Source organism: Bos mutus, chromosome 15 (genome assembly GCF_027580195.1).
Source record: "Bos mutus isolate GX-2022 chromosome 15, NWIPB_WYAK_1.1, whole genome shotgun sequence".
In the NCBI taxonomy this organism is placed as follows: Eukaryota; Metazoa; Chordata; class Mammalia; order Artiodactyla; family Bovidae; genus Bos; species Bos mutus.
Genome location: NC_091631.1, coordinates 44,810,983 through 44,835,210, shown reverse-complemented (window position 1 = coordinate 44,835,210; position 24,228 = coordinate 44,810,983). Strand labels below are relative to the sequence as shown.

General features: G+C 52.7%; 1 protein-coding gene across 1 annotated transcript in view; it reads left to right on the top strand.

Moving 5' to 3' along the window:
* The window catches only part of USH1C (USH1 protein network component harmonin), a 48,221-nt gene extending 24,331 nt beyond the window's left edge, over positions 1–23,890 (top strand). Inside the window, exons 15-27 of the mRNA XM_070383197.1 lie at positions 2,955–3,004; positions 6,801–6,953; positions 7,983–8,099; positions 8,658–9,140; positions 12,333–12,452; positions 13,595–13,645; positions 16,369–16,410; positions 16,874–16,927; positions 17,254–17,353; positions 20,289–20,395; positions 21,352–21,354; positions 21,761–21,816; positions 22,696–23,890. Coding sequence (XP_070239298.1) covers positions 2,955–3,004; positions 6,801–6,953; positions 7,983–8,099; positions 8,658–9,140; positions 12,333–12,452; positions 13,595–13,645; positions 16,369–16,410; positions 16,874–16,927; positions 17,254–17,353; positions 20,289–20,395; positions 21,352–21,354; positions 21,761–21,816; positions 22,696–22,741 — 1,382 coding nt within the window. The 3' untranslated portion in view covers positions 22,742–23,890. The remainder of the gene's footprint in view (positions 1–2,954; positions 3,005–6,800; positions 6,954–7,982; positions 8,100–8,657; positions 9,141–12,332; positions 12,453–13,594; positions 13,646–16,368; positions 16,411–16,873; positions 16,928–17,253; positions 17,354–20,288; positions 20,396–21,351; positions 21,355–21,760; positions 21,817–22,695) is intronic.
* The last annotated feature ends 338 nt before the right edge of the window (positions 23,891–24,228 follow it).

Below are 24,228 nucleotides of genomic sequence, written 5' to 3'. Positions count from 1 at the left end.
AGCTAAATTCTCAGTGAAAAATCAGTGTTTTAGACAGGGAGCTAATTTGTTCTTAGGAGTGAAATAGGAGCTTCCAAAGGAGAGGAATCAATTTTAATTGCTTCTTATGAAAGTAATCCTAGTCAATTTAGTACCTTCCTAGAAACTGGATCTGGGCTTCAGAGCAAACACACCCTTTCAGAAACTGTAGAAAATAAAAACCCTTTCTCTAGCTATTTATTCAGTGCTTTTAACCCAAATCAATCTTCTTGAATAAAAGGAGCAGGAACTTTCCCTTTGCTCGAAACATAAGTGTTTTCTCAGGGGACCCCGGGAAGCACGTGACTGATGACCAGGGCCTGCCAGCCGAGCTGAAGTGGCTACACCTCCCTCCACCTCTGTTTGCATCGGCAGTTTAATTCTGCTTTGGAGATTGGTCAGGAAATACATTAAGGCGTCTGAGCCAGCCCAATTCCTGCCACTTGCCTATTGCTGGGAGGCTGGAATGCTCTCTTCTTGAGCTGATAGAACTAGGCTGCAGCCTGTCCCTCCCTGACCACTCTTCAATTTGGGGGACCAGTCAGCTGACAGGTTATTTATCTGATTCAAGTGTCTGCCTATGTGGACCCTGCATTTCTGAACAGAAAGGAAAGAGTGAGGAACATCTCTTGCCTGGAAAATAAAGCAGTTCATCCTAATGATCCACCCTGATCTTCTCCCTACTCCCTGTCCCAGGGATCTGGCTGCCTACCCATGACTGACCCAGCAGAACCCCAACATGACATGGAGTCCTCAAAGCCAGGACATGCCATCACAGAGGCCCCAAAATAGCTTTCCTTAGCAAAAGCAACAGGGAGCAGAGGGGTATTTAAGGATCCCAGAGCTGGAAGGCTCGAGAGATAAAGAAGTTTAAATAAGAGCTTTCTAGCCATCTCTCCTCATCAAGGACCCCATCTGGTAGCCCCCACCCCATTAGACCCCATGGTTTAGAAGCTGAGTTTTGTTTCCTACCAATCTATTAAGTCATCCTTTTGTGTTCATTGTTTCTTTAAGTAATCCCTCTCATTAGCAAGAAAGCAAGTGTTTCACTGTGGAGTAAATATAAACTGAGCCAAAAGCAAAGGAACTTATTAATACTTATAACCTTTTCCTTTGTTAATGGGCAAGTTCTTCTCATTAATATTTTAAAATATTAATAAGCAGCTCATAACAGACTCAAATATTCCAGGGCCCCAGGGAGGCCAGAGTCCGGGTTAGAAACCACTGGAACAGATGGTTTGGTGTTCTCCACATTAGGTCGAAATCCATGTCTTCCTAACTACTTTTACTCCTTGGTATCTCCTCACCTTAAGATCCCAACTTCCATCTGCTGCCCATCCGCACAGTTCTGACATCCCCTGGGGACCCAGAGCTCCCAGGGTGATCAGAAGCAGCAGGGAGGATCTGTTCTCCCATTGCAGGCCCCTGGTAAATACTCAGGTGTTCCTGACATCAGCACCACCCCTCCCGTGTCAACCAAATACCTTGCAAAATCGTTCTCATGCTGCCGTCAGATCAGATTAGCCCAATATACAGGTAGAGAAATGAGAGCTTCTAAGGCTGAAAGCGCTGCATGCACCATCCCACAGCAAGAAACCTTTCCTCTGGATTCCTGAGCCATGTTCCTGCCCCTGACCTCCCAGGTCTCCTGTGGAATAAGCTGGTCACAGGCCCCTGGGCTCCCCCAACCACCTCTGGCCCCTTGGTCTTCCAAGTCCCTCTTGGTTCACCAGCTTCCTCCCCTTTTCCTGGGTAGATGATCTGGGCGTGGACCCTGAGTTTGACCCAGCAGATGACTTGGACGGAGGCACGGACAAGCGGGGAGAGCAGGTTTGCGGCCCCTGCTTCGCTTCCTGGCCTTGCTGCTCTGCTTGCCCTGCCTGCTTCTTCCTGCCAAACCTGCACACTCTCAGCTCTGCGGGGCCAGTACGTGGTGGGGACTCCTGGAGTCTGGGAAGCGCCTCCAAGCCCCCGACCTGGTCCAAGCACTGCCCGCAAAACCTTGAGGAAAAGACCTGTGCCCGGACTGAAATGTCAGCTGGAACCACTGAATCAAATATTTAATGCCCCACAGGCCCAGGTTCCTCCTCTGGTGGCCTGGCCTCTCCCCTAGGGCTCTCTAGACCTCCCCAACATCCAGCAACTAAGAGGGAAGTGCTGGCTCCAGCAGGGGGACTTTCTAGATCCTGTTCCAAAATTCAGGCTGGTCAAGGGTGGGTCATTAAGCCATCACCACTGGCCAGGGAGCTTTAGCCTTGCGATATTAGCCCATCCTTCATGCTGCTGTTGGGGAAGGCAGGAGCTGCGGATCTGGCCTGGGTAGGGATATGCTTTTCTGGGGGCAGTTCTTCTGCCAACTGCTGCCTGAGCATCTTTCCCAGGGCTGACCCCCTCCCCCCACCCTGCAGGGTCTCCTCTTTCGACGTTAAAACCTGAGGACATGGACCACACTGTGAGGCAGACAGTTCTGTCCTGTCTGACTGTCGTTCTAGGCAGAGACCCAGGCTCCCTTTTGTTTTGGGTTGTTTCTTGGATGGAGGGACCCTACACCGGTTAGGAGAGGCCTCACTCAATGGGGCTTTGTGTTTGCAGACTGTGGCTATGATGGGGAAAAGCTCATCCTTCTACAAGGGGCTTTATCTTGACTTTCTGGCACTGACTTCTGAAGCCAGTGTCCAGGGGGAGGCAGTTGACAGCGGCCCAGGGCCTGGGAATCAGGCCGTTTCTCGGGTTGTCTTGGGCCTGCTGCTTTACAACCTGGGTGAGGCCAGGTAAGTGGAGAGGCAGAGGGTGTGGTTTGGCTGTTGGATTTGCTGGGGCTGCTTTCATCTCCCAAAGCCACACGTTCTTTGGGAACCCAGCTCCCGGCTGCTGCCTATGGATGCCCTGGTTAAGCTGATCTGCCTCTCATCACTTTGTTCTCTGTGTTCTTATAGCCTTTGGCTGGTTTTATCGTTACGATGGCAAATTCCCAACCATCCGGAAGGTAGGCCAGGACAGAGTGCTGTTGGCAGCTGAGTTTGCTGTGGGTTTTGACCTTTCCCATTGTTTCTTTTCCTGTTGCCTCTCAACAGTGTGACCACCTGTTTACTGGGGGAGCTAACCCCCTCTGTGCCTCTCTGATGCCTGATGTCACAGGACAGGGCGCTGTCACAGGGGCACCGTGGGGGAAGTATTCACAGGTGGAGACCTGCCCAGGTACCATCAGGCTCCGCTGGGTCGGCACCAGGCCCACTGGGCACGGGGCAGGGCAGAGCCATGGCAGGAATCTTCTGCTTTGTTTCTCTGTCAAGTAAGACCAGAGGCTAAGAGCAGAAGCCAAGGTCAGACAGAGTGAAAAATCCAATTGGGTGCATGCAGGACAGGTTATGAAGCTGACTGCACCAGACACAGACTGGCTCCAGGGTGGGGATTTTTCTGCCTCAGGCTGGATTCAAAGCCGCACCAATCCTAGCTCTATCCTAGAAATTTCCCTGCATGTGCCCAGGATAATGCATTTTTCTGGGCTCTGGGGCCTTGAGTTTTCTCTCTAAATCTTATTCCTGTATCTCCAGACCCCATAAAGCTCCCTCTTTTTTTTTTTTTTTCCTAAATCACTTTGGCATTTGATTAGGAAAATGTTGCTGTTAATATTTGTAGATTGGACATTCAGAATGACTTGGTATTTGGAAATCAGGCATCAGCATAAATCTGGGTGAACTAATTTAGGTGTTATCATTAGACTGGCTCTTTCTGGCAGGATGTCAATTCCCCAGAAACCAAAACACTGGCAGCTGGGTGACCTTGATGATATGTAACGTCTCCCTGTCTGGAAAATGGGAATATCTGATGTGCTGGAAACAACCACCCCCTTCCTGTAACATGGTACTGTTAAGATAATAGATGGCAGTATTGCTCTTGACAGGGGTAAATGTCTTTACCTAGGAGCACAGATAATGATCTGTATGGCACTGAATAAGCACAACAGAGCATCTCAGGGGATCCCTTTCTACACTGCCCCTCTCTCAGAAAGGTCTTGGTCTCATGGGCTGTCCTTCTCATCTTACAGGCTGACTCTATGGCTTATGATATTTCACTGGGTTCAGTTTCTAATTCTTCTCTATATGCTACCTCTACTAGACAGGATAACACACACACACACACACACACGCACACATATGCCCCCCACCACACACACAGAGGATTTTACTTAAAAAAATAATAAAAGGAGATGTACAGGCAAATTCTTTTCCAAGCACTAATAACTAGGTAAATCTAAAAGAATTAGTGTCTCCTTCACACACACCTCCCATCAGAAATTGCAGCACTTGAGAATCGCTGTTGGTAAAGAGGAAAGCCTGTTTTCCTCTACTCAGTAGTCTAGTCATTCTAGAAATCGCTTGTGTTTTGGTTTTCATTTCATTTCCAAAAGAGAGAAAAATCATGTGAAGGTAGAGGCAAGAGCACCCCCCCACCTGCCTGTCCTCTCAGTCTGGACCAGAGGGAACATTTGCAGTGAATTTAACTGACCGCTAAAGGACAACAGAATTATGTCCCTCAGGCTGACTCTGAAAATCCACTGACATTTTTTTTCTAGAGTTATATGAGATGCTTTGTCTCCAAGCAGCTTGAACCAAGTCCCTAGGTATTACAAGTGGCCTTCGATGGTCGTGATCAGCAGTGCACAAAATTCCCCTTATTTGAAAAGATAACTATTCAGAGTCTTCCTGGGCCCTCTGGGGCTCAAGGAGCCCAGGCCTGTGGCCTCACAAAGTCTATTCCGGTGCCCGAAGGCTTTGTGGTTCTGACTGAGTCCTTTCCCCAGGACTGCTTTAGTAAATTATGCAGACCAACCCTACTGGTAGGAGCCTGCCCTCTGACAAGAGAGGCAGATTCACAAACAGCTAAGTAACCCATACGGAGAAGGCTACTATGAGATCAGTATGCAACGCTGTGGGGCAGCTTGCCTTTCTGCATCAGTAAGCAGGTGCTCTTTTCTTGGAGATGGGACAGAAACTGCCACATCTCCCTCCCCGCCCTGGAGCCCTAGCTCTAAAATCTTAACACTGGTGTTAAACAGTAGAATGGCCATGCCTATTATGAAGGTCCCTGTGGGAGGTCATGCCCTTAGTCTAGCAAGCTGCCATTGGGCAGAATGGTTCTGACTCCTCTTGGGGAGTTGTCTGAATCAATAATGCGATAGTAAAGAGTCATCTATCAACTGAGCCAAGAGTCTAGTGAACAAGGTAAGAAGGAACCAAGCAGGGCTCTGAAGCAGTGAAAACCATTTTCTCAAGTGGCGCATAGACTGCTCTGAGGGTGGGGCCCCCATCTGCTAGATGGGGGGCCATCTCCAAATCACCTGTGCACAGAGGTGGGGGACAGAATGACTCAGTCACAGGTCTGTAATGATCCAGGCCCCTCAGCTGTGGACAAAGTTGTGTGTCCATTGCTGGGAAACTCCATTTCTCATTCCTGGCCTTGAATGATGGGATGATTCAGGAGTTCTGAGAGCAGGCCCCACCCAGGAAGGCCTGGGAGGGTGGGGGTGAGTTCAGCAAATGTGTGGGTTTCCTCCTTCCCTGTTTCCTGGCCCCTGTCCTCCATGCTGTATGAGGGGCCGACACTCCCTCCTGCCTTGCTCCCCTTGCCCCCAGCTCATCAGGGTGCAGTGGGGAAACTGTGGGACCTGGAAGACTCTAGTCCAAATTCTGGCACCACCACTTCCTAAATGTTTGACACCAGGCAAGGAACTTCACCTTCATCAAGAGAAGGGAGATTGAACCTGGGTCTTCTGCATTGCAGGCAGATTCTCTACCGTCTGAGCCACCAGGGAAGCCCCATGGATGGGATAAGCAATGTAAACCTCTTGGTACATAGGCAGTCCATAAGTCTTAATTCTCTTCCTTCTTTACTCCTTGGCTTCCCTGCAAGCCCATGGGAGAAGCAGCCGGGAAAGCAGAAGTTGTGGTCTAATTCAAACAGGAAAAAGAAGTCCATTTGCCCTCCATTTCCCTCCCCCAATCCTCTGGAACCCTGAGTGCCAGTGAAGAACACTTGGGCCATCCTTCCTACCTACCCCTCCACACCAACTCCCAGCCCTACAGTTTCTACCTAGTCCACCTAGTTCAGAGGAAACAGTGGGTTTGGACTCTGCAGGAGGAAAAGGTCTGCTGTTAAAGCAGCAGGACAAAATTGATGTCCTTGGCTCTGGGCTTCCAGGTCTGAGGCTGCCATCCTTCTCCTCTAGCTCAGGACAGAGGATCTCTGTAAATGAGGCTTAGCCATCTGTCCCAGATTTTCTCTAGAATCTACCAGGATGCCTCTGTGGTATCTGAACATCCAGATAATGGAGAAGGCCTATGCCCAGACACTGGGAAATAAATACAGTGCCTTTTGAAAATACAGCATTTGGAAGCTTATAAAGTGCTTTCATAGATGTTATTTCATTGGCTCTAGATGGCAAACCTGTAGGGCAGGTATTTCTCCCATTTTGGAGGTGAGATAAACCAGGCCCAGAGAGGTTAAGGAGCTTAACCAAGGTCACACAGCTTGTTAGTGAACTAGTAAGCCAGCTCTTCTGACTGGCACAGGAAGTGTGTCTTACTCTGTGATGGGTAGCAGCATCCTGCCTGTTCTAAAGCCGAAGCCCAGTGCCCCAGTGCCGAGTGTGATTGAGCAGACCTAGGAGAGGGACTCATGGGGGGAGGTGCCTGCTGTTGTCTGAATGCCCTGTTTGCTGTGCTGTGCCAATGTCAACACTGCCTTGTAACCCTTGTATAAACAATGCCACATCTGCTCAGAAAGGAAAGGATAAGAAGAAAGCCAAGTATGATAGCCTTCAAGAGTTGAGAAAGAATAAGAAGGAACTGGAGTTTGAGCAGAAGCTTTACAAAGAGAAAGAGGAAATGCTGGAGAAGGAAAAGCAACTGAAGATCAACCGGCTGGCCCAGGAGGTATGACATGTCCTGCTCCCAGGGCAGGGAGCATCCCTGGGACAGTTTGGTTGGTTCCCACCATGCTCTCAGGGAACCAGCTAGAGTAGCTATTCCCAGATGGAGTCTGAGGATCGAGTGAGCCCAGCCCCCTCCCCAGGCTGGAGGGTGAGATCTTCCCACCTCCCCAGCGTGAGACTAGCTTCTGGCTAAGGTGTGTATGTTGGGATCAAGATTCACCTCCTTGCTCAGGAGTTGGCCTCTCTGCCCAGACTGTGGGTCTCAGGTTGGCCTCGATGCACAGGGCTAGAGGTCTGTGTCTGTCCTCAACCCCCACCCCACCAGATTGAGCACAAGGCTAGGCCTCTCCTCCTTGGTAAAGCTGGAGGCCGTAAAGCTGGCCTCCCTGCTCAGGGTTTGGGTCTGAGGCTAACCCTTCTGCCCAGACTGTAGATCTGAAGTTAGCCTTCTACTCACCTGTCATTAGATCTGGGTCAGTTTGAGCTCCCGCCCCACCTCCATCACCAACTCAGGTTATGAGAATGCCAAGCTGATTAGATTACAAAACCAGAGAAATCCTGGAAAATGTGAAGTGCATTAGATTTGACATTAGAACAAATTAGCTACAGAATTAAAGATAACATTGAACTTGTGCTCCTGAGGACAAGGCAGCCTGGAATGAGGGGAAAAAGAAACAAACAGTAAAGCTGGACTCTTGGAATGTGCCTACAAAAGGACCATTTTTGGAGAATCCTAAGAGCCTCAGGGTTTGTGGGAATCCTAAAGACAGCTAATCCCATGCAAGGCATGAGCCCCTTCTCGAATTTTGCCTACACCTGCTGTAAGCTAACACCCCAACACCTCTCTCCCTATTTCCCCTCCACTGGGGCCAGGTGGAATAAACCTGGGGCTTTTTCTAGGTAGTTGACACATTCAGCAGTCCTCTGGGTTTTTTAAGAAGTGCTTTGAACTGTTGACTCGAGTGTGCCGCCCACGTGTGACTCCGTGTACCCTCTGTCTTCTCCATTTTGCGCTGGCCGTGGGTCCCAGGTATCTGAGACAGAGCGGGAAGACCTTGAGGAGTCGGAAAAGATTCAGTATTGGGTGGAAAGGCTCTGTCAGACACGCCTTGAGCAGATTTCCTCTGCTGATAATGAGATTTCAGAGGTAACAGAGCCCTTCCCAGAACCCTTCTGTCTGTGTAGACCCTCCTGCTGCCTTTGGAACCACCCACCCTGGGGACAGCGGGAGGCAGCATGTCCCCATGCTAGAGAGGCAGTCTGGCCACTGACAGGCTTCACCCTCCAGGGCTGCTGACCAGCCCATTCCCTGCTCCCCTCTTGAGGAGGGAGGTGTGTCTGTATTTCTGGGCTTATTTCCAGAGTGACCTCTAAGTCCCAGCCCATCTGAGATGATCAGTGTGGCCTGCTGTCCTGGCATAATTATTAAGAGTGTACTTTTCCCTGTCATGTGCGTTCCAATTTAGATGATGAATTATATGGTTGCCTTTTCATCACTCCCATGCGTTTGGGTACCCCCTACTGGCCACCTGGTATGGGATCAGCTGGGCACCCAGGGGGCAGAGAATTGACTGCCCCTCCCATTTCCAAGGTTCGGGTTTGAGGGTGGTGGGTCTCCAGCAGCAAGAGAAACAGATGAGCATTAGACTCGGTGTATCGTGAAGTGGGGCACTCCTCAGTGACAGAACTTCCTTGCCACCCCCAGATGACCACAGGGCCCCCACCTCCCCCGCCCTCTGTGTCTCCCCTGGCCCCGCCCCTGAGACGCTTCGCAGGCGGGCTGCACCTGCACACCACTGACCTGGATGACATCCCCTTGGACATGTTCTACTATCCCCCCAAGAGTGCCTCTGCCTTGCCTGTGATGCCTCACCCTCCACCCTCCAACCCACCCTCCAAGGTGTCCGCACCCCCTGTCCTGCCCTCATCGGGCCGCCTGAGTGCCTCTTCCTCGCCCTGGGTGCAGCGCACTCCACCCCCCATTCCCATCCCTCCCCCGCCCTCCATTCCCACGCAAGACCTCACTCCCACCCGCCCGCTGCCCTCGGCACTGGAAGAAGCGCTGGGCAACCACCCGTTGCGCACTGGGGAGACAGGCAATCCAGCAGAGGACCGGGAGGCCAAGAACCACGGGGGGAAGCCTGCCAACTCTCCTGTCCCCGATCGGAGCTTCCCACCCACCCAGAAGGTACTGCCTCAGTTCCGCATGCAATGCAGGGAAGCAGGAAGAGTGGGCCAGGCTGCTGTTTCCTACGTCCTGCTCTGCTCCTGTGAGTGCAGACGGGAGGGAACATCACCCCAGCCCCTTTTCCAGGAACTGGCTCCCAGCCTGCAGTTGTGGACTTCCTGCATGTCTATGGCTTCTGCTGATTTTGAAGTGCTGCATGGTATGGTGAATTGCCTGTGATACTTGGGGTGAGCAACAGTGTATCAGTGTTGATTGTTCTCTCTGCTCCTCTTGGCTAGTACTGGCTGGTAACCTTCACTGTAGCACTTGCAAGGCTGTGTTAATGAAGAGCCAGAGCTCTACTTATATGCCAGGTAGTCGTTTCTTGATATTAGCTCAGAAAGCCTTGAATGTGGTGAATGAATCCTCTGTTTAACAGGGGAGCGGTATTAGGCTCTGTAAATGAGGTGATAACACCGTCCACTGAAGTATTAAGATATTACCAAGCCTTTTTCTACGACACTAGCCAACTATATTAGCTTGAAGCCTAATACCCAGAAATTTCTAGCCAACTGCCAGCTAGGAAAAAAAATGGATAGTTCCTAGAAAGTTCCAAATTTGCAGCTAAAAGATTAGGGACCTTTTTCTTGGATGTCAGCAGGCAGAACAGTGATCTTTCTCAAAAAGACATATTCCTCATTAATTGTTCTTATCCACAGTGAAGACACAGAGCTTTGATCTCTGGGAGGGAAAAATGAAATATTTCTCTGCTCCAGTAGCTGTAAGGGAAGACTTCAGTCAGAACTTCAGCAGCTCATGTCGGCTAAGAGTGGGGTTTGAGGGCAGGGTAGTCAGTAGTACCCGATCAGCTGTTTTTATTAACCTTTGCTGCATGGGTTTGGGTTCCTGCATGAAGTGCAGACTAAGCATCTCAGAGCATTCGGGGAGCACTTGGAGGAAAGAATTTGGGAACAAAGTACCAGATGCTGACAAGGCTGCAACTGCCAGCAGGGGCCTCTCAGAGGGACTCCCAGTGGGGCCCTGAGCCCTGAGCCCTGACAGAAGTCTGGCATTTCAAGGATGTCTTGCCCCCAGGCCCAGCCAGAGCAGGTTTGCAGGGGGCTGAATGAGTCTGGCACAGAAGCCCACATCCTTCTTGAGAGGGGCCCCCACCAAGAGGGGCAGCAGTTTTCCCTCAACAAATTCAGCTCAGCAATCAACTGGGCACCTTCCCTGTGCTTCTGTGTCGGGGCCGTGGCGGCAGGGTGCGGGGAGCAGAGCTGAAGACAGCACAGAGACAGTGGGCACTCTTGTGCTCTCCAGGACTTTGCCAGCTAAAGGATTAACAGCTGATCAGGCGGGAATCAGCTATAGCAGCAGCACAGGCTAGGTACTATGGGAGGGATTCATTCTAATGGAAGGTTGACGGCACCTCTTCAGAGCTAAGCCTTGGGGGATAGTGATACATGTAGGATGGGAGAAGGCTACTTCAGGTGCCATGGACATAACAATGACAAGATGGAACTACCCAGGTTTGAATCCTGGCTCAGTCGCTGGCTCTATGACTTTGGGCATGCACTGCTTCATCTGTCTGAGCCTGGGTTTCCTCATCTGTAAAATGGGAATGCTAACTTATTATGAGGATCAAATGAATTAATACATGAACTCATTCTAAGTTAATAATTGGAGCACACAGGAGGTGCTCAATAGACATTGCCTATCATCAGTGACAGATCAGGGTACAAAAAAATTTGGGTAAAGCTGCAAATATGAGGTCAGAGGTAAACTGCAGCCTTTTGAATCAGGGTCAAGATTCAAAACCAGGTCTCACTTTCACAGATTCCTCCAGTCATCATGAAGTTCTCACTGTTAGTTCCTGATCAGAGCAGAGAGAAAAATAAAAGCTCCCCACACACAAGGAGCCTCTGAAAAACTGGACCCTAAATGTCTTAAGTGACATAAAAGCCATGAAGGTTGGGGGTTAGCTGTCTCAGTTAGCTTCATCTCTCTACATCAGCACTTCGGTCTGTGCATCACCAACCCTGCCCATCCTCTTCCTCCCTGCACGCTCGGGCGAGGGTCATCAGTGCTGCAGTGGGACATGTGGACCACCACACGTCTGCACAGTCAGCCCTGCCCCCAGCAGGTCTTGGGTGGTGGAAACAAACACCCGTGTCAGCCCCACAGGCACCTGCCAGGGGAAGGTTTCCAGGGCACTATCTGCCCCCAGCCCCATGCGTCCACTCACCTACTAAGTTCTTCATTTACTCATGTAACTTGTTTAATGACTCCTACTCTATGCCAGATGCTGTGCTGGGCACTGAGAGCCAGCACAAGATGGACAGCCCAGTCCTGAGTCTGGTGGGAGGACAGCCAAGTCAGCAGGAAACTCCCGCATATCATGACAGATGAGGGAAATGCAGGAGGGGTGGGGAGGAAAAGCTCAAGGAATGGTCCCCAAAGGTGGAGACCCCCAAGCCAACACCTGGGCAGGTAAAGCAGGAGGCAAGAGCATGTGCAAAAGCCTCAAGGCAGGAAAGCCGAGCGCTTTGGAGGCTCAATCTAGTCAGTGTGAGGAGGGCAAGGAGTGAGGGATGAGATTGCCAAGGAAGGGAGAGAAGCCCCTGGGGGCTGAGCCAAGACGCTTGGTAGTCAGTGAGGACCCATGAAGCGTTCGGGGCAGGGCTGTGACCCAATTTGTCTTGCCCAAGATGATCAAGCGGGTCAGAGCCAAGCAGACATGTTGCATCAGCTCTCCTGATGCTGTGCTTACTGGTCCGCCCTCCCAGCCCCCGCCTCCAGGGCCTCTGTGCCCACCCACCAGGAGCAGCAGATGCTGCGTGTGCAGTCCGGGGACTGCAGCTGCCTCCTTAGAAAGAGAAGAGGATGGATGGCACCCGTGGCCACTGAGGGGGAGCCTTGAAAGTATCCTCTGAGTGACAGTGCCCGCTGGCGCCCCCACAACAGGCTCCGGCTCAAGTCCCTGATTCCTTGGAACCACCCAAATGTTTCTGTAGCCTCAGGACACACTGTGGCTGAGGGACTTCTTGTCCCTCTGCTGAAGGTCACACACCTAGGACATTCCACAGGGCGAATGGGCCAGGCTGGCTCAGTGCATGGTGTGAATTTGCCTGTGTGTCAAAGTGCCGTGGTTGGCCTGGGCCACCCATCTCATGACCTCACATGGGCTTCTCTTTAAACTAACCCCTGTAGACATTCTGCCCAAGCCCACAGCCTCCACGAGGCCCTGGCGTGTCCACCATCTCCAAGCCTGTCATGGTCCACCAGGAGTCCAACTATGTCTACAGGCCACCTGTGAAATCCGAGGTCCTGGTAAGCCCCTCAGGTGTCCTGCAAGGCTGCTTCAGAGGAGTGGACATGGGCTGTCTCCCCTGGCTGCTGCTGCTGCCTCTAGAGGAAAAGTGAGGGGGGATTCAAACAGAGTTTGTAATAACTCTGCAATAACTCTTTGTAAGGCTAATAACCTTCTCATTAGCCAGGCGGTGAATCCATGTGGGTATAGGTGGCTGTTTCCACAACCAGTGAAATTCCTGTTCCTCACTTGATCAAATGGCCTAGAGCGCCATCTCAAAGTAAGAATAATAACAGCACTGATTATTATCAGCCTCCATGTGTCAGGTTCTGTAAGGCCCCATTTAATCTTCACGATAATCCAGTGAGATGGTTCAACACTTGAGGAAACTGAGGCTTAGAGAGGTTAAGTAGGTTGTCCAAGGCAGAGCCAAGTCTGACTATTTACTCCAGTCTTTCAGACTCCAAAGCCCAAGTTCTTATCTCCATTGCATTTTGCCAAAACCTATAGCAATACCAGTTGCCCTGGCCTGAGCGCCTAAGGCCTGTGGTGGGTCACCCTCAGATGGGGCAGTAAGCAAAGCTGACCCATTTCCCTTCTCCATTTCATGTCTCACTCCTCACTGGGGCTGCGAGTGAGGGGTGTGGTCCTGGGGGGTAGGGGGATGGTCTACTGCCCTCACCCCCGTCACCTATGACTGAGCAAATTGGGACCAGGTGCACCCCCTCCAGGGGTGCCGGCCACTGACAGGCCTCCCGCCCACGGTGAGAAGAGCCGTGCTCGAGTTTATACTCCCCTCTCAAGGAAAGCCTATCCAAATGTCAGGGTGGAGCCACTTTGATAGTTACTTTGAGTTTTAGCTGTCCTCTCAGCTCCCCAAAGAGCGCAAGTTCACTCTCCCATGAAAGCCTGCAGACGCCTCCGCATTGCGTTTTCAGGCTGATGACAAGGGGTGGTGTCTGCTTGCCTGGGACTGGTAGCTGCTGTGTCTGGGGGTGTTGAGGGCCGCCCCTCACCATAAATCAGGCTGCGTCTGTCTGGGGATGGATGTTGGCCAGGCAGCCCCAGGCTGGCAGGCCCAAGGCCTGGCACTAGGGGGCAGATGAGACCAATTGGTAGAGTCCAGCATAGATTTTTTTTTTTTTTTTTCCTCCTCTGGCAGCCACAGGAGATGTTGAAGAGGATGGTGGTTTATCAGACAGCGTTTCGACAAGTAAAAGGATCCCCGTCGTGTGTCTGTGGTCCTTTGCACCTCCTTCTGCACCTCCCACTCTGACCTCTCTTGCGGTGCCTGTCAGCTCCAAGGTGGCCCCAAGCACCATCTGCTGGCGGCCTCAGGCCAAAACTGTGTCCCTCATTCCCTGTGGCTCTGGGCTGGGGGTTCTCATATGAGGTGGGAACCCTGGGGTGGTGAGACCCCATGCCCAAGCTGAGAAAGCCACAGGTCCCTGGGGACTCACCTCTTTTGCTGCGGTTTGTTCATAGAGGAGCAGGAAGAGGGAACGCTCAGAGTGTCACAGAGGCCAAGATGGCTGCTTGCTCCAGCCGTAGAGAGAAAGGGCCGCCTGAGGCATTTCCCTGCCCCTGCCCCTCCTTTCCTTCTCAAGGCAGATCACAGCTTCAACAAACCCCACCTGGTCCCAAACCAGCATCAGGAAGAAAGTGGGGCCCAAGGACCTCTATCTGCAGGGGCCATTCCTGTGCACGGGGCCCGCAGAAGTCCTTGCTGGTCCCTAAGTGGGTTCAGGCAGGCAACCATTTATCCTCCCGCCTCCTGGGGCTTACATCCTCAGAGCCAGCCGTTGGTTTAGCCATCTCATTGCCAATGAAAGAGCCCAAGATGGAGATCTTGCAGCCAACATCCTTGTGTGTGCATGCTCAGTCATGCCCAACTCTTTGCCACTCCATGGACTGTAGTAGCCTGCCAGGCTCTGTCCATGGGATTCTCCAGGCAAGAATATTGGAGTGGGTTGCCATTTCCTCCTCCAGGGGATCTTCCCAACCCAGGGATTGAACCCATGTCTTCTGTGTCTCCTGCATTGACAGGCAAATTCTTTACCACTGAGCCACTCAGGAAGCCCACCAACATGCTCACCAATAGCCTAATATATGACTACAGGCTGAAACAGACTGCAGGCAGGGAAGAAAGGGGACATATCAGCTGTACAGTGGGACAGGGGGGCCTTCTAAGGAGGCTGCCCATAACCCACTGGGCAGTGACAGGTACCCAAGGTGTGCTGTGCCAAGCACTGTTTATAAATATGTGATGTATTTTAACTCTTTTAATCTTTACCAGAACCTAGGAAGTAAGTGCTTATATCATCCCCATTTTGTAGATGCAGAGACATTGGAAATCATGCCCTTGGTGGCACAGCCAGTATCAGACCCCGGATTTGAATTTAACCTAGGAGGTCAGGCTCCACAGTCAGGCTCCTAAATCTTCCACCACCCTCTTGGGCATGAATGTCACCTCTCTGGGTCCCAGTGTCTCCAATCTGTTGGATGAAGGGCTAACTCCCTCTTCAAGGACTGACCGGCACTAGTGGCTTATAGATCTGTCATCTGAATTCATGCAAGGCACAAGTGCTTGCCACCTGGCCTGTGACTGAGAGCAGATCCTCAGAGGAAAGGAGAGAGGGAGACCCATGGCCGGCACAGCTCAGTTTTCCGGAAGAAACAGCCATGGGTAGGCAGAGACCTCCTGGTAGAAGGGAATTGACTCCACGTCCTGCCGTTACCCTTCTTGCCCATGGATTTCTCTGCTGCCCTGACACCCACATGCCAGCCCAGGAATGGCCTCAGAGCTGGGCCAGGCTGGAGACCCCCAGGCTTTTTTGGGGTGAGCCTGAGTGATGAAGGCTCATGAGGAGGCAGGGGAGGCAGATGCCCAGGGACCTGTCTGCTGCTCTCTGGCCTCTGTCTTGTGCCCTGAGCTTGGTTGTTCCGTGCTGGGCATAGAGGGGGCTGTGGCCACCCATGATGCCAACCACAGGCCCCAGGGGACACGGTAGGGCCCAGGTGACTGTGTGCTGGGGGATGGCTCCACTTAACAAAGCTTGTATGGGCATTGGTCACAGGGCTTCTCCTTTGCACCCACCTTGCCAAGGGGACTGACTGAGGCTTGGGGTGCCCAGCCCCTCAGTCTGTGGACCCTGGGCTCCCGCTCTCTGTGTGTGATTCCTGGAAAGACTGTGCTTTCTGACTCTGCTTCCCCTTCTCCCTTCTCATCACTTTGTTTTTACTTCTTGGGGATGTTGTCCCCATAGCCCCCACTAAGCCAGGTCCTCTGAACTGAGGGTCTCCCTCCTCCTCCCTTGGCTAGAGTTCTGGGGGAGCCTTGCATTCTAGATAAGCATGACATGAAGAATGGTACCAGGCACTGGGCAAGCACAGACACCCCCTTTTCCTCTGGGTGCCTGATGTCCCTTCCCCACGCATCATGCTGTAGCTGGTTTCCATAGGAAGACCCCTAAGCTGTATCATCCTTCTTTGGGGGCCAGAGCAGTGGGTGGAGAAAAGCTGGGCTTCACCCCCAGAACCTGGACCTGGCTTCAGGTGGGCTTGGAGGGACTGAGAAAGGGCCTGAAAGACCTAAAGCTGTGGGCAAGGAGACCTTCAGCAAGGCTGCCCAGACCACCTCAACATCAGCAGGTGCCCCTGCCAGCCACAGATGCCCACCCCTCCAGAACAGTGCTGGGCCCAGGGCTGGGGTCCTTCAAATGCTTCCCGAGCTTCCTGCTTCTCCCAGACATAGATGCTCTGGCTGTTGGGGTGACCAGCCTCCTCCCCGCATCCCCCATGCTGGCCACAGCTGCCTCCTTACCCGCTACTCTCTCCCTACCTCCCAGCCATTCCCTGTCTTCCTTCACCCTAAGCTTATTTCCTGCAGTGCCCCTGGAGGAGCCCGAAGCCCTAACACTCTCACTTTGCTTCCAGGATTTCCGGAAATATGAGGAAGGCTTCGACCCCTACTCCATGGTGAGAGATGACGCTCCTGCCCTGGGGAGTAAGCCCAGGAGCAGGGGTGGGGGGTTATGGTCTATTTGGTGGCGATGCTTTTGGGCTCTGAGGGTCCTGGGGATGAGTTATGGGCTGTGAAGAGCCCCAAGGAGGCTCTTGCCTGTGAAGGCTTCTTTCAAACAGCATTCCACTGTGAACTGTGTGTGCGTGTGCTTTATAACAATAGTTACACTTGCTGAGCACTAACTGTGTACCAGGCGCTGTGCTGGTGACACCAGGCATGCTCCTCACAACAATCCCAGGGACAAACCATCTCTGTGTGTGGGTGTCCATGGGGCCCCCAGTTGATGACTGATGGGAATGGGGCAGGCAGGGTCCCCTTGTCCACCCCTTCTCTGGGGCCCAAAGTCCCGCAGGTGCCTGGCTTTCCCTCCCACCCCTGTCCCCACCTGCATCCTTCACCCCTGTCTTCTTCCTCTAGTTCACCCCGGAGCAGATCATGGGGAAGGATGTCCGGCTCCTGCGCATTAAGAAGGTATGGGGCACACGGAGGCTGGGCAAGGACCACGTTTCTCTGTCCCTGCCCCCTCCTGTCTTGGTCCCTTGTTTCTCCTACTCTCAAAGTGACTCCTGGGTGACTTCTCAGATCCCCACTCTCCTCCGCCCCCATGGGGACACCCCTTCCTCTGGTGGGACCACATGCCCAGGCTCCACTTGGTGCCCACGTCCCATTTTCTTGCTGACAGCACTGCCCCCCGTGGCTTCTCCTGCCCTCTCTGTGGCCCCAAGAGGGTCCTGGGTGCCCAGGTGCCCACAGTCTGTTGTCTGCTTGGCTCCAAAGGCCTGTTTCCCTCTCATCAGGAGGGAGCTTTAGACCTGGCCCTGGAAGGCGGCGTGGACTCCCCGATCGGGAAGGTGGTTGTGTCCGCTGTTTATGAGGGTGGAGCTGCTGAGCGGCATGGTGAGTGGGGACCAGCCATGCTCAGGTTTGGGGATGGTGTGATGGTTATACCGGCTCCTCCAGGAAAGCAAACAGCAGCCTGCTGGGAGCGGGCTGACAGCTCTCAGGAATGCTCTCCCCGCTGGATCCATCCAGCAGTCCCACATGTTCCTCATGGGCACAGGAGCACAGAGCCACACAGACACCACTCTGCCCTCCAGAGGCTCCCTGTCTAGGGGTGGAAACATCCTCAGAATCACCGAATGCTGACTGTAACAGTGTGGTGTGCTGCAGGCTGGCCAAGGACTAAGAGGGTAGAGGGAAGCTGTGGGAACCCTGAGGGCCTAACCCACTGAGGGAAAGGGGGCAGCCTGGAGGGCTCCCTGCGATGGTGATACCTGAGCTGAGCCTTTAAAGGTAAGTCAGTGCTTGCCTTGAGAAGGAGAGAAGGAGCTTTCCAGGCAGAGAGGACAGCACAAGTAAAGGCAAGAAACCACTGAAACTTTACCTGTGCTTTCAACAACGGTAAGAGCCAACATCTGTCCAGAACTAACCTTGCACCAGATGCTATTCTAAGTACCTGCATATAGCCTGTGTCTAAGTATTTCATGTGCATTAACCTATTTAATCCATATACAACCCTGAGAGTAGATATGGCTATCACTCTCATTTCACATCTCAGGAAACTGAGGCACAGGAAGGGTTCAGGGCCTGCAGCCAGCAGCAGTGGAGGCAGCACTTGGACACAACTGTTTGGTCCTTTGCTTTACTGGCCAGCACAAGTGCCACCCCTGCTTGAGACCTTCTGCAGCAGATCTTCTTGCTTTGCCTTGATCCCCTTACCAACAAAAAACACCCCCTGCTAATGAATGAAGCCTCTGTGGAGCCAGCACAGACTCAAATGATCAACCCATTCATGTGTCAGTGTCCAAAATGCCACCACTAATGAATTCTTCTTCCAGTCCGGCAGCTTTTCAGTACTCCTGACTCCTTGTGGAGGAATAGATGCCCTTGAAGGAGGAGTCCCTTTGCAGGCCAAAGAGGGCTTCCCTGGTAGCTCAGATGGTAAAGAATTTGCCTGCAATGCAGGAGACCAAGGTTTGATCCCTGGGTAGAGACGATCCTCTGGAGGAGGGCATGGCAACTGACTCCAGTATTCTTGCCTAGGAAAATCCCATGAACAGGGGAGCCTGGTGGGCTACAGTCCATGGGGTTGCAAAGAGTCGTACATGACTTAGCAACGAACACACCACATACCCTTGCAGGGAATTCTGGGGTCAGATCCCTTCTTGACAGTGCTAGGCTGGAGTCTTTCCCATAAGCTGTGAGAACAGAGGGCGGTGTGGGCCTGAGGAAGGAGGTGGAGTGATGGCAAGGGGACCTGGCCATGGTGGCAGCCAGGCTTCCGTGAGTTACTAGGGTGAGTCCAGCTCAGCCTCCCATGGCCTTCATGACCTCGCCCCTCACAGCCACACTCTTAGCCTTCATTTCTGCTATAGGAGGGGGTCCTGCTCAACCAGGCAGCTGCTGGAGCCCACCTCTGCCCACTCGGCTCATAGCCTCCTCCTCTGCCCTCCTTTCCTGCACCAGCAGAGGGAAGGGTTGATGCTCGGCCCCACCTGTCTGCCATGTCTAGCAGGGAAAGAGCACCAGGATGGCTGGGTGACTTCCTGGGCCCTCCCCTCCTTACAAAGCCCCAGCCTGAGCACTGTCTTATTGGCCCTGCGGCTCCATTTGGGTTTGTACAAAATGAATATGTGAAAGCTGCCTCTCCCCGGGCCCACTGTCCAGAAGAAGCTGCTGTCTACAGTTTGGTCCCACACTGCTTGGACATACAAGCAGCTGGTGAAAGTTCCCCAGGAGCACATGTGTTTTAAGCCACCACAGCTGCCATCTTCAGTAGCACATGCCACAGTCTGGTAGGCCTTCACACCCAGGAGGCTCCTGGGTAAACGGTGTCAACATAACACAGAATGTTCCGTGGACACCAGGGCTGGGAGCAAGGCCTCAAAAAAATAAGAAGAGGCTCTGAAGTTGAAGTTGTGTGGGGAAACCATGCACAATCAACTTCTTGGAGAGGCACAATGCATATCAGTACACTCAAACATACTATATTAGTATATTCAAGGCTCTGACAAGTCCTGCAGCGATACTTCTATTTAGTTTATAACTTCAGCTTTTCTCAAACTTATCAGATCATAGGTCCGCTTATCCAGGAACACCTTCAACCACACTCATTCATTCAAGAACTATCTGTTGAATTCCTATTTTGTATTAGGTATTTCATTAAGCACTGGATATGTAGTGGTGAATCAAAAATACAATCCCTGCCCTTATGGAGCTGACAGTCTGATAGGAGGGACCACCAGTCAACAAACAGATATATGATTACAAATTGTGAATATGCTGTACAGGAAAGGACCAGGGGAATACTAGGTTATGAGAGAATAATGGGAAAGATCCACTTGAGATTGGGTGTGGGGAGTGAGTCAGAGAAGACCTCTCAAGAGTTTATCTCAGACTTGGAGCACATGAGGAAAGAGTGAAGGCAAGTGCCCCAGGTGAAACATCATGAGAAGGCTCTGGGGCAGGAAAGAACTCGGGCTCGGGGACCTAAAACCAACCAGAAGGGCTGAAGCACAGACAGGGAGGCTCACAGAAGTAGCTTGTGTTTCTGGTTAACCTCATCGGAAATGCAGGTCAGCCTCCCTCTGCAGTCAGAGGGACAAAATTTGGGTTGGCAGTAATTCATCACTGGTGTCCCGATTCTGCTGAGCTGGGGGGAGGGCGTGTGGATGGGGTGGGAAGGAAGTGCTGCCCTTGAGTAACCTGGTCAATTGTCACCCATTATGCTTTCTGAACCTATATGAGCTTTCTGAATCCAAGAGTCAGGCCCCTTCTGCAGCCCTGTTTTCCACGTAGAGCCCAGTTGCATGTCAGCCTTCCTTTCCTGCAGGTGGCATCGTGAAAGGGGATGAGATCATGGCCATCAATGGCAAGATCGTGACAGACTACACCTTAGCTGAGGCTGAGGCCGCCTTGCAGAAGGCCTGGAATCAAGGGGTAAGAACAAACCCCCTCCTTTCTTCCCTCCCTGGTCTGCCTGCCTCAAACCCTGGCCTCTTCAGCCAGACCTTACAGTCAGGGTACCCCATCCCAGAGCAGATATCCAAGGTCCAAGTAACTCTTGGGTGACACCTACATATCCTATCTGGCCAGTGGTCTTAATCTGACAAAACAGAATTCACAAAGTCAGTTTCTGACCTTGAGTCCAAAAGCCAAGTAGCATAAATAGACTTCACAAGACCAGATGTGGTAGCCCACCCAAGAAAAAGACTTAAAGTCTTCACTAAGTACACACCAAACAGGAATCAAAAGAGTGCTCGGGGCTACTAGAAAGCATTAACAGAAGTAGAGGGCCCAGAATGGAGGAGGGGCTGGCGCTAATCTGCCCTGGTTCATTAGGCACCCACCTGGGTCAGGACTGCCAGGTAAGGTCTCCCAGCCTGTGCTCTGCACAATCAGAGGGGATGCCCTCCTACAGACTACAGTGTGAATGGTGCCTGCTTGTGTTGTGCAGTGCACAACCTGTGCAACTGTATGCAGGCAGCCGAGCCTGAGCTATTAAGTTCGGTGCCAAGGATGCTGACCAGATGGGCCTGGGACCCACATGAAGGGATGTGGAGAAGAGAAGACTTACGGGTAACACGATGACTGTCTCTGATTATCTGAAGTGCTGCATTAGGGTAGAGGGAACAGAGTGTTTTCTGTGATTTTGAGGGCAAAATTGGATTGAATGGAGGGAGGTCCTGGGGAGAGATTTCAGTTCAGTATCAGGAACGATTACATGGTGGAGGGGCCTAATGATATTCCACAAAATTTGTGTTGGATATACCCAAGCCAAGGATGGACAATGAGGAACAAGATAAGGATGGAGGTGATGCCATTGAGGGGATTTAAATGTTAGGAGCAGAAAGAGCCTGAAGTTCCCTAATTGGCTGTGCATCAGAATGACCGAGGGAGTTTGTTGAAAATGCTGTTTCCCAGGACCTAACCTCAGATTTCTGGGGACCAAGTCCATGACTCTAGAATTTGAAGTAATTTCCTGAGTGATTCTGAGGTTTTTGCCTGACTGTGGTCCACAGATCACCATTTGGGAATCTGGTGTCATTCAAGGACCTGGCAACTCTGGTCTCAGTGGTTCTGAAACCTCAGAGACTGGAAGCTTCCCCAGACCGAAGGATTGCACCGTGAGAGTCCTCCCCACCAGGAGGACCTCCAGCCCCACCTGGGCCCACCTTCCCATGGGGAGAAGACCCCAGCTGGTTGTTCCTGGGCCATGGTGCCCAGGCATGGGAACGGAGTGTCAGGGGCAGACATGCCGTGACCACTGAGCATGCCCCAGAGTCACACAGCTTCTCCCCACAGGACTGGATCGACCTTGTTGTCGCCGTCTGTCCCCCCAAGGAGTATGACGATGAGCTGTAAGTGTGTGCAGGCGCCTGGCCCACTCTGTTGTCTTCCTCCTCCTCCGGAATCTTGGCCACTTTCTCTTACCCCAGCCCCAGCCCTCTTCCAGCTTGAAGGAACGGCCCAAGCACACAACATCTAGTAATAATTGATCCTAGAAAGCTCCCCGTCTAGAATAAGCCTAGAACAAAGTCACAGTCCTCAAGTATTGCCAGAGCTGTCTCTAAGTCTGTCTTGTCCAAATTCTTCTTTCCATGTGGAAAACAGGCCAAGTAAACAATGAAGTAGGGACAAGCCTCAGATTTCTGATTCTCCACGCAGCACTTCGTCTCCAGCCCCATCACCAGCTAGTTTAAAGACTTCTGTGTCTTTTGTTCTCTGGAGGGTCTTCCTGATCCTTAGTTCCTTTACCTCATGTAGCCAGGGCCATAGGCTTTGGCCGCACCCTGCAGGTTTTCCTTGGTCCAGGGTCTGTCTTTGTGTGTGTTTCATTCGTGTCTCTCTGTACATCTCTCTGTCTCATTCTGTCTCTCTTCCCCTTCCCTGCCACTTCCCCATCCTTCCTGTCCATCTCTCTCCCATTCACTCCTCTCCCCTGCATCCTTCTTCCCTTCATCACTCTCCCACTTCTCTTGGCCTTCATCCTCACTTCATCACAGCACCTCCCCACCTCCATGCTTGCCTGTCACAGCTGTGCCTGCTTGCTCCCCCTCCCAGCAGAGGCTGAGTCCTGTATGTCTTAGAGAAATCAAGGTCCTGTAGCAACTAATTCTGGAACCCAGGGTCCAGGCAGGACCCAAAGCAGGAGCCCAGTGAAGGGAGAAGTCCGGAGGCGCTCTGCCTGGAATAACAAAGCCCTGTTTTGTGTTTCCTGCTCTGCTCTGCGTATGTAGCCCCTCTCTTCCCTCTTCTGTAGCCAAAAGCCCCCAGCCAGTCTGAAAGCTCCTTGAAGACCGTGCTCCTGTGCTTAGACATGGGTTCCTCCTGCAACCGGAGCCCAGCAGCCCCCACGGTGAATAGGCAGGCGGGCTGCATGTCGTGGCCGTCCGCTGCCCACGCTGTCAGCAGGTTCTTTGGACTGGTGTCTGGGGGATGTGCCATCCCTGAAGTGCCACCTGGGCCTGCTGGTGATGATGCTGCAATTCTGTGGGACTCAGAGGCCCTCCTGCTCAGGGAAGCCGAGCAGAGCCCAGTTTGTAGCATGCTTGAGACCTGGGTGTCCTGACTCACCACAGCCCTGGGGATCTGCCCTTGGTCCCCACCACACCCTCGTGAGCAGGATGGAGCAGTGAGCACCATTCTCTGCTGGACACAGGTAGTGCCTCAAACCAGGCGTGATGGGCTGAGAGAGCCCAAAGGAAGCGCAGCCTGGATTTCCCCTTCCCTGTGAGTCCACCCTGGGAGCTCCACCAGGACACTGTGCTGGGGTGGAGCTGGGGCAGTTTTGAAGCAACTGAAGCTGGTCCAAAGAACCAGGGCTGGCCTATCTGACTGGTCCATGTCCTGTTGTGACTCGTGGCCTGAGCCCGGCTCAGTGTCCTCGGCACCTTCCCTCCCCCTTGACTCTGGACTCTATCTGTGGGACACTGTGGAGCCCAGCTTTGGGATGTTTTTCCTGCCCTGTGACAGGACGGTGCCCGTGGACAGAGCTGGTAGGTGGCCATGAACCTGGGGTTTGGTGTGGCCTAAAGCCCACAGCTGGCAGCTTCTGGGGCAGACCGTGATGACTTTTCTGTTACAAGTTTCTCAAAACATTAGGGCCTCATGCTCCTAAGTCAGTTGACCTCAACTGTGGCTGTGGCTTGTGGGGTGGCCTCAGTGGGCCTATGTTTTCGGTCATTTGCCATCTGCTCTTTTCGAGGGACCTCGGCCCCTTTGCCTTCTGGTCCCCTCTTACCTCATCCCTGGTGTCCCTTCTGCTCCCTCCCTGGCTCCTGTGTGCCATGGCTATGGCCGGGGTGTGGCTGCTCGGTGTCCGGAAGCCGGCAGGGCTTTGTGCCTCTGGGGGTGCAGTGTGTGCTCCCTGCCGTTGGCCTTGCCCTCGGCTGAGTGCCCGCCTGCAGGCCTGCACCTGCCTGGTTTGTTCCTCTTCCCCACAGGACCTTCTTCTGAAGTTTAGAGGAGAAAACAAATTCACCCCTAGAAGCCAGTGAGCTGTGGCTCCACCCTCCTGATCATCATGCCTGGAACCGTCTGAGACACAGCCGCCAGCAGGCTCCCTGGAAACCCGCAGCTGCCTCCCAGGGATGGCAAACTTCCTCTGACCCTGAAGCAGGGCTGCATGAGGAGCACCTCGGGCCACCCTTCTGAAGGCCAACATGGAGGGAGGGAGCAGCCAGCCATCTGAAGGGGCCCTGTGGTCCAGACTCTTCGGTCATTCCTCTGCCCAGTGAATCTGGGAGACTCCTCCCTGAACTCTGCTAGGA